At 42.0% G+C, this 9566-nt stretch overlaps 1 protein-coding gene across 2 annotated transcripts in view; it reads right to left on the bottom strand.

The window, feature by feature from the left end:
• Positions 1-667: 667 nt before the first annotated feature.
• LANCL2 (LanC like glutathione S-transferase 2) overlaps positions 668-9566 on the bottom strand; it is a 55020-nt gene continuing 46121 nt past the window's right edge. For both annotated transcript variants that reach the window (XM_054019808.1, XM_054019810.1), the window contains 3 exons: positions 7850-8026; positions 4607-4679; positions 668-943 (listed from right to left, as the gene is read on the bottom strand). In XM_054019808.1, coding sequence (XP_053875783.1) covers positions 828-943; positions 4607-4679; positions 7850-8026 — 366 coding nt within the window. In that variant the 3' untranslated portion in view covers positions 668-827. The remainder of the gene's footprint in view (positions 944-4606; positions 4680-7849; positions 8027-9566) is intronic.

Below are 9566 nucleotides of genomic sequence, written 5' to 3'. Positions count from 1 at the left end.
TCAGGGTAATCTGATTGTGGGCCGCGACACATTTTGCAGATGTTGACTGTCCGCAGGCACGGCCCCTAACAGCTCCCAGGGGCCGCGGTTCGCCATTCCCGGTCAATGGGACATTCCCACAGCTCCCATTGGCCGGGAACAGAGAACCACGGCCATTGGGAGCTCTGGGGGCCCGTGCCTGTGGACGGTCAATGTCAGCAAAATGTCCCGTGGCCCGCAATCAGATTACCCTGATGGGCCGCAGGTTGCCCACCCCTGTTCTAGAGGATGGGGAGAAAAATGTTTCTTATGAAGAAACAGAAGTACAGCACAGAAAAGCTTTATGTTTTGTTTGAAAATTATCAGCTCATTTAAGATATAACTATGTATTAACCAGGTCACTACACTACACTGGACTCTCTCATTTGTCAGGCCAAGTGGAACCTTATCCACAGTCACATTGCAGAAATAGCGATCCTGCTGCTGTTACTCATGCACAAAAGGGACAAGAGTGGGATTCACACAAGAAAACAGCTTTTGGCTTACAACGAAAGACTCACATCTATGGACAACACCAAGAAACATGCAAACACTTGAAAGACCTGAAGAGAACAACTGCAAAAAAGAGTTCAAAACTTAATCTCTCTTTTCCCACCACCGAAGGCATCACTTAAATAAAACCTGGGCATGGCTTCTGATTCATGCTTTAATGACTTGTGGTCCTTTGGAGAAAGAGGTGTGAAGAGGGATTTCCTTGTCACTTGTTTAGGCTTTAAAGTTGGTTCAGTATCAGAGGCACTAGACAGTCTTGTCACTCTTGACATTGAGTTTCCATTGCAACAGATCTCTTAGCTGTCCTGTTCCACTTTGTTTTCTCTCCTTTGAGGTCCAAGTTCAAATGCTGGAAACTGGGAAGTCTCTGGTACCAATATGTCCGATAGGAAATGAATAGCTCCCGCCATGCCTGAAACATACAAACTGATTTCTTATTACAATAGCTTAAGAAATTAAAAAACAGTCAGAGTTCAAACCAGATATATCAGAACCCATTTTAAAACCTCCAGCCAGCAGTCTGCTCTGAGCGGAGGGGGGGGGGAGCGGTGCCAGGTGCTATTTAATTCTATGATTATCCTAATTTAGATTGTGTCTGATACTGCACCTCACATTCTTCATGGTGCTATTATATGACTATATCATAATGATGATGTATTTTATGCAAGATGGGTCATGTAAGGTGCATTGGAAAAGTTATGATTTGCTGAATATGATTATCCTATTTGTATGCATGTATCATTTTTGTATCTGAAGTTATAAATACTGACTATGTATCTGTGCTTCAAATGTAGTTACACCTGGGTAATGCCCACTAAACAAGATGCTTCCAGTCTAGATAGCTGGTTGGGAGACCTATTCAGTAGGGTGACCAGATGTCCCGATTTTATAGGGACAGTCCCGATTTTGGGGTCTCTCTCTTATATAGGCTCTTATTACCCCCCCACCCCCCTCCCGATTTTTCACATTTGCTGTCTGGTCACCCTACTATTCAGGGCAATGAGGCATTAGGGAAAACAATAGGCATTAGGAGAAATTTATCTCTCATCTGGTAAGCCTTCCTGAGAACACTCCAGAAAGCCTGTAAGTAATGGCTGCTATGACTCTGCAAGAACATGTGACCAGGCCACATGATTCTGGACTCCATCTTGGGACTTCAGTATTTCTCCACAAACTGGTCTGGGAACCAAGTTTTAAAACAAAGGGTTCCTGCCATATGCAAAAGCTATATAAGGCAGGGAATGACCTCATCTGTGGTTCTTCCCTCCCCACACAAGAAGATTCCTGGAAACACCCGAGGAAAAAGACTGAACTCGGGGAAGTGCTGGACCCAGACTAAAGGGATTTCTAGCCTGTGTATGGAGACCTGAGAAACCCAAGCTGTAAAGCTAATGCAGCCTGTGCCTTAAGAATCTACAAGTCTGCCTGTACCATCAGTTAAGGTGAGAATCTGCTATTCATATCCAATCTATCTAGTATATTAAGTTGCATTTTTCTTTATTTGCTAGGTAATCTGCTTTGGTCTGTTTGCTATCCCTTTTAATCTATCTTTTGTAGTTAATAAATTTATTTGATGTTTTAATCTAAACAGCGAGTTTGGAGTGAAGTGTGTAGGAACCTTAACTCAGAGGGGCTGTTGCATATTCCTCTCCACATTGTGTGTGGGGGGAACACTATGAGCTTATGATGTACAGTTCCCTGTGCAGTGAGAGACGGTATCATTTTGGGTTTATGCTCCAGAGGAGGTGCGTGCCTGGGGAGCTGAGAGTTACCTTGGCTGTAGCCTTTCTACTGCTGCTACCTGCAGTGACTAGTCAAAGAGCCTGCATGCAACTGCAGCTGCGTGTGTCCCTACCTATGTGTATGCTGGTGGAAGTGTAAGACCGGGAGTGTGTCTGCAGTTTGTCACAGAAGCAGTGTGACAGGCTGGTAGGTCAGAGGGCTTAGCAGTACCCCAGTTCCAGGTGGCACCCCAGGGGTAATCTGTCACAGTGTCTCCATAGGAGCAACTCTTGAACTTCTGAACCCTGGTTTATCATAATAAATGTCACCAATTCGATACCACTAGATAAACAAGATATTAATATATTTATTGTTATCAGGGAGGTAGTGCCCAGACGCCCTAATCAACCTCGAGGCCCAATTGCGCAAGGTCTCATACAAATACATGGTATTAATGCAAGTAAAATTTGGATTCCATGAATGATAAAAGAATCTTAGCATTTTAGAGCGACTACTGCTATTCTACGAAGACATCTGTAATGTTTTCTAAATGGAGTTCTGCCATTATTGATGTATAGTATGTAATCTTGTTAATGTTGCAGTTTAACCACTTCTTAAAACAATTTTTAAATGCCCACCTTAAAAGTAACACTAACCACCCAGTTACAGGCCCCGATTCATGACAGCACTTAAGTATGTGTTTAACTTTAAGTAATGGAACTTTAGCATATGCTTAAAGACATGCTTAAACGTTTCCCTGAATAGGAACGTTTTCCTGGTTCAGAGTCTCGGATGCTCAATAAAAATTAATATATTAAAAACTCTTCTCTTCCTACTAGGCCCAAGTATCACCCTACAACGTGCACATGCAGCTCCTAATGACTTTAGCAGAAAGAGAGAGAGTACACACGAGAGAGAGTGTGTACGCATGTGTGCACAAGAGAGGGCCAATTTGACTCAGACTTGAAAAAATTTGGTTAGACAGAAAGAGAGAGAGAGAGAGAGAGAGAGAGAGAGGAAAAAAAATAAAACTTGGCAAAGTTCCTCCAAATTGTAACTTCCATTTTTTGTAGCTGCGGGTCACGTTAACCCCTAGACAGCCCTGAGTGCTTTCTTTCTGCATCACGTTCTCAGTGAGTTTCTAAGTTTCTATTCTACAAATAACTCCAAGGGTGACTTTGCTTCCACTACATATAAAGATAGTCATGATGCTGCAAAAAGCAGCAGTTAATTCAGGGCACCCTATCAGAAATACGAACACTATAATCATATTCTTTACCCCAACTGCATTTGGAAGAGGTGCATATAACAGCTGCTGACACAAAAGCCCTTAGATTGCATTGCTATTCTAAAAAACACCCGTATAAAATCGTCTGTAATTCCCCATACTTGTGATAGGTGGTGCATTAGGTTCACTATCAAAGAACAGCAAAGCTATTTTTAAGCCTTTTAAGGGCGAAGATTATTGTTCTGTTTTGAGTTTACAAAAGATAAGGATTTACAAGAGAGCGTTCGAAAAATATAAACTCTACTTTTCTACTTGTTCATTGTAGAACAGTGGTTCTCAAACTAGGGCTGCTGTTTGTTCAGGGAAAGCCCCTGGCAGGCCGGGCCAGTTTGTTTATCTGCTGCGTCCGCAGGGTGGCCAGCACGTCCCTCGACCCGCGACGCTTCCTGCAGCCCCCATTGGCCTGGAGTGGCGAACCGCGGCCAGTAGGAGCCGTGATCGGCCAAACCTGCGGATGCAGCAGGTAAACAAACCGGCCTTGCCCGCCAGGGGCTTTCCCTGAACAAGCGGCGGCCCTAATTTGAGAACCCCTGTTGTAGAATATTTAAGTGACACAGGAAGGCCTTTAATCAAAACATGGCATTTCTTTTCTTTAGCTGTGTGGATGAATTTGGTTAATATTGGTGCTCAAGAAAGGACTAATAGAACTAAGTCTGGCCCTAGGCAGGCCTAACAGACAAATTTTCTTACGGGCCTCTGTCAAAGAAACAAACTACTAATCTGCAATGCCGTTGCAATTCCGGTCTGCTGCTCACTCAGTAATTATGATTTATAGGATAGTTCTGTGATGCACAACAACTATCCAATTGCCCAGACTCATGCTTGCTTATGACCCAAAAAGGTTCCAAACACAGGACAGATTAATGAATAAACCAGTGCCCTGAATGAATAAACCATCAAATACCCAGTGGTACCAGTTTTATATTGAAAATTTGTAGAATGCAGCTTTTAAAAGGTTTTCCCCAATAAAGGAAAACATAAGTTTTTCTGACTTCCAGTCACATGCCTTACCACAAGATTGTCCTTCTTCCTAATACAACCAAGACTGCAGCAACAATACTTTACCTTCAAACAGAGAGTAAGGTCGGTCAGGAATACGACATCCATGTGCACCATACTCTAAACACCACTCTGCAAACTGTGGGAGAGAGGGAAAAAGGAAAACAGGGTGGCTTAAATGTGTACGTATACAGATACAAGCCTGGACAGCAGCACATAAAGACACCTTTTAATATATAGAAAATGCAATGAGGCTCAAGTAGAGAAACAAACTGGACTCTTTATCCAAGATTAAATTGTCCTGCCTCAACTAGGCTAAGACTTCAATTAGTTTTCAGGAAACTGGAAATGCAGATTAACTGAAATCCACTACATGGTGATACAGTTTAATTAGTGGGGCAGATTTTACTTACACTTTTCACTGAACATCGGGGGGGGGGGGGGGGAGAAGAGGAAAGAAGAATGCTGCAAGAATATATTTGTATGTCAATTTGAAGGGCAAGCAGAGAATGCACCATAATGGCAACAATTTCTCCCTCTCCCTGCTAATGTATCCTTGCGATCATGAGTAATGCCCATTAATCACATTTCTGTGTCCTTACATTGCTCGCACTTCAATTTAGAATATTTAAGATTCAACAGCCATTACATTACTAACCTTATTTTGTCCACCCGCCCCTGAGCATTATGGTAAATCAGTTGGATCATTAAGGTTGTCAATCTTTTGTTTTCAAGAACTTTCCATTTTCTGCCTCAACTGGGCAGAACGCGCCATTGAAAATTGTATTGTTTTCCCATATGCCTGATTAACAGTAGTTGGTATACTTTGTATAGGGAATGCTACAAGTACTGGGCTAACATTAGTAACTTGCAAATTGCATTTGGAAAGATTTTAACAGCAACGATAGTTTAAAAGCTCTTTTATGGGCCTCTCAGAAGCAACATATGTGGATCCCACCTACTCCCTTGGTCTCTCCATGTGCTTTGCTTTTCTAACATGTTTCAGCTCTGAGTCCTCTATTACTGGAACAGTCCTGCAAAGCACCTATTTAAACAAATTTCCCCTGTAATTTGAACAGGCTTATAGAGAATAGCTTTTCCTTCTCAGTAGAGGTCACCATTGCTCCATTTGTACTAGAGTCTAGCTATAGCAGATTTTTTGTCGTTTGGTTCTACTGCACCAGACAATAACCACGAGACCAGACCAAGAATCAATTAATCAGAAGCAAAAGGAAAGTCTCACCCCCCTTCCTCCCACATATTCCTGAAAAATAACTCCTTCATTTAGTCAGAGGAGGGTGATGCTTTTAGAAAAGAGACAAGGTATTAGTACTCATCTCAAATAATTTTTAGGCCCAATTCTGCCCTCAGTTATGCAGGTGTGACTCCCACTGAAGTCTACAAATTACTCCCCCCGTAACGGAGAGCAGAACTGGACTTTTGTCTGCAAAGTGTTTCTAACCTTAATGACTTCTCATGGCATCCATGAAAGGTAAAGTATCATTATTATTCCGGGAATGGAAGGAGAGGTTAAGTGACTTGCTGAAAGCCTCTGAGGGGAATCAGTATCAGAGCTGGATTATAAATCAAAAGTTCCTGGTTCCAAGTCGGGGGGGGTGGGAAGAGGGCGGGAAGAGAGAAAGCCAGGCAGGCATGTTCATCAAGAAAGCAGCTTAGGGAGTCATCTAGTTTCCACCCAGATGGACTTTCTGACTTCAAAAATTCCGTTTGTGTTAAAAATGCTTTTACCCTCACTGAGATTCCGTTTCACGCTGCTAATTAGGTGACTTAAGGGGTGGAGGCACCATTTACCTCTGATCATTACTTAGTCTTTCCATTTTATATTGTACAATTTTATTCAGCAGAAAAAAAAATGTCAACAGTCCCAGATACACAAGGCCCTCTTTACACAATGCACAATCAACTGTGGAGCTTGTTGCCAGGGGATACTGTGAAGGCCAAAACTATAACTGGGCTCAAAGAAGAATTGGGTAAGTTCGAGGAGGATAGGGTCCACCAATGGCTATTAGCCTAGATGGTCAGGGATGCAACCCCATGCTCTGAGTGTCCCTAAGCCAGTGACTGCCAGAAATTGGGACTGGATGACAGGGGAGTGGATTGCTCGTTAAATTGCCCTGTTCTGTTCATTCCCTCTGAAGAATCAGGCTCTGGCCACTGCTGGAAATCAGGATATTGTGCTAGATGGACCATTGATCTGACCTAATACGGCTGTTCTTATGTTCTTAAAAACACTGAACGATTGTGAGGCACTCAGACACTATGGTAATGGAGGCCATATAAATTACCTAAAATAGATTGCGTTAGACCTAGTCAAGACAGATTGACCTACAGACATTACATATGCTACGTGACTGCTAGTGATTTATACAATTGTTTAGATCTACATCTCTAATGCCACTCTCCTTCAAATCATGCTGCTTCCCTGGACGAATCCAGAGCTGGAAGACAGAAGTCCTGAGGTCTGATACCAGCTAGGCCTCTGGCTTGCTGGGCACTACAGTAAATATCAGAGGATACAAGCAAACAGAGAGCCAACAGTTTTAAAACTTTCAACTGTTCCACAGTGAAATGATCGGAATCCACACAGCCTCTGTACAGATGGCCACTGCTGATTTGAAGACAGTTGGGAGACTATATTTCAAATTTCCTGTTGAAGTATTTTAAATAGTCTCAGACTATACAGAAAGGTCTACGATTGTCTAATTAACTTCAGCGAGTTAAGGCTCATAACACTCTGGTGAGATAAGAAAACAGAGGCACAGAGCTCAGATGACTTTCCCAAGATCACAAAGGAAGCAATATATCAGAGCAAGGATTAGCTCTCAAAGCAGTACTCAGACCATGGGGCTCTCAAGCCCAGCAAAAAGTAATCAACTCATTTTATATACATTAAAATTGAATCCATGCAATTCAGAGTTCTAGAACCCCAAGGTAACAACTAGTGTGAAAGCCAATGAACCAAAGTATAATCATTACAGACCACTGAACAGTCACTGCTAGATCAGATGTATCCCGTAGCGGATATCACAAGGGAATACTTATAGTATATTTTTAATATCGCAATAGAACACAGGTTAGCTACGTTTAGAGCAGGTATAGTCTTTTCAAGCCACTCCTATTTCCGATTCTAAACACTCCCTACATTTTGAGAATGAAATAAAAGTTACAGGTAGCATAGAAATATTATTCCTTTTTATTATATTAGGGTATGTGATGTTTGCAATTAATCACACAGAAATTCATACATGACTGTAGCCAGCAGAGAAGAAGCAATACAGTAAATCCCACCTTGCAAGCCCGGTAGAGATACTTTTTGTCCTCAGTTAGGTGATAGAGAGATAAGAAGGAGTAGCCGTTGCCAGCAGTCCCATGGCAGATTCCATACCCTTTCCTCAGCAAACCTCTCTGCCAGATGACATCACTGCAGTCCATGGCATCCTTCAAATATTTATCCTCTTTAAAGCTCTATGGAATAAGAAAAACATTCAAATTCAACCAACCTACCCAGCAACAGAGAAAGGGAGTGGAGAATGGGGCAAGTTTCATCTGTTCTCTAGCTATTTATAATCCACCCATCACGGCAATAATTTTCCTCTCTTACCAGACTGCTTCCCCTCCTGTGCAGGATAAAAGAAAATTAAGAGGACTTTATGAATCTGAAAGCATGATCAAAAGAAAACACAAGATCCGTATCTTAAATTCTAGATTCTCTCTATAGTCCACATTTATCATCTATCTCAAGAGTTCTAACTCTCCTTTTTTCATTACACCCCCCTCCTCCAAATTGTGACTGTGTTTGATTTAAACTTGAAATACAAAAGGGTTATTCTAATTAGATTCATGTAACAGATGGGGGGGGGGGTCATGGTGACTTCTGGCCAAGGGCAGGTCCTCCCCGTTTCTACATTGAAACGCTGTCAAAGAAATGCTTTACATTTCATATTACTCAGTATGGCATTTGCCGGTTTACCAGAAGCACAACAATGATCTTGACTATAGATCATTGTTCGTATTGCGGTAGCTCTGCGAGGCACTAGCCCCATTGTGCTAGGGACCATACAAGCATTCCTCCCAGCCTGACCTTCAGCTGTGTTTCAAACACCAAGAACCCACTCTTGCAGACTTTAGATGGCGTTTTGGGTGTGAGTAAAGTTATGTTATGGAGTCCATCAGGAAAGCAGGGAATGAAACAGATGGTTTTCACTGAGACACCAGAGACCTGTAGGCTTAAGCAGCCAGTTTCTGCTCTTCTCTATCTGGTCTAACTCAGATCAGCAGTAAATCAAAAAAGGGATGGTTGACATACTTAGAGGTTTATAAAGCCTTGATCTATCAGTGGCTGTCATTAAGCAAGTGAATAGTACCATCAGTATGAGGGTTTTTTGTTTTTTTTTATTAAATAGTTTCATGAGCTTTGTAAAATTCAACCAACAAGGCAGAGAAAACATTTCACTTTCTGAACAGCTTCTCTATTACCACACAAGGACAGTCCAGTTACAAGACTTAACTTGAAGGCTGGATGATTGGTTCTAGTTTCCAAGGAGCTACATTCCATTACCTAAATCCCTCTTACTTTACAGTATGGAGTACGATCTGTTGACTCTCTCTTCAATTACTTTTTATATTGCTCTTTAAGAAAGGAGACTGAGAAGTAAAAAGAAGCTGATTATGTGACCTGAACATCTTAAAAGACAAGGTAGGGCCAAAGAAGTGTCTGCCAACCAAAAATGTTCCTGATCCTCTCAACTCCTCAAGATATACAGCATTTTGTGCTGAGAAAGCATTACATCGGGAAGGGAAAAATGGATTTTTGCAGTGTCCAATCACCCTTCCTCTCAGAGCACTCCAGAGCACATGCTCCTGTGGCTTCTGTTGCATTCAGAAACACTTTAGGAGGTTTACAGTTCAAATTTCAGGTAGCAGTGCACATAATTATACAGATAACCATGAATGCTTTTCATCAGCCCACTCAGACCAAGCAGAGAACCTGCCAAGGCAGCTTGTC

Source organism: Malaclemys terrapin, chromosome 2 (genome assembly GCF_027887155.1).
Source record: "Malaclemys terrapin pileata isolate rMalTer1 chromosome 2, rMalTer1.hap1, whole genome shotgun sequence".
NCBI classification, from domain to species: Eukaryota; Metazoa; Chordata; order Testudines; family Emydidae; genus Malaclemys; species Malaclemys terrapin.
Note: the sequence above shows the minus strand (reverse complement) of the source record. Positions and strands in the feature narration are given on the sequence as shown.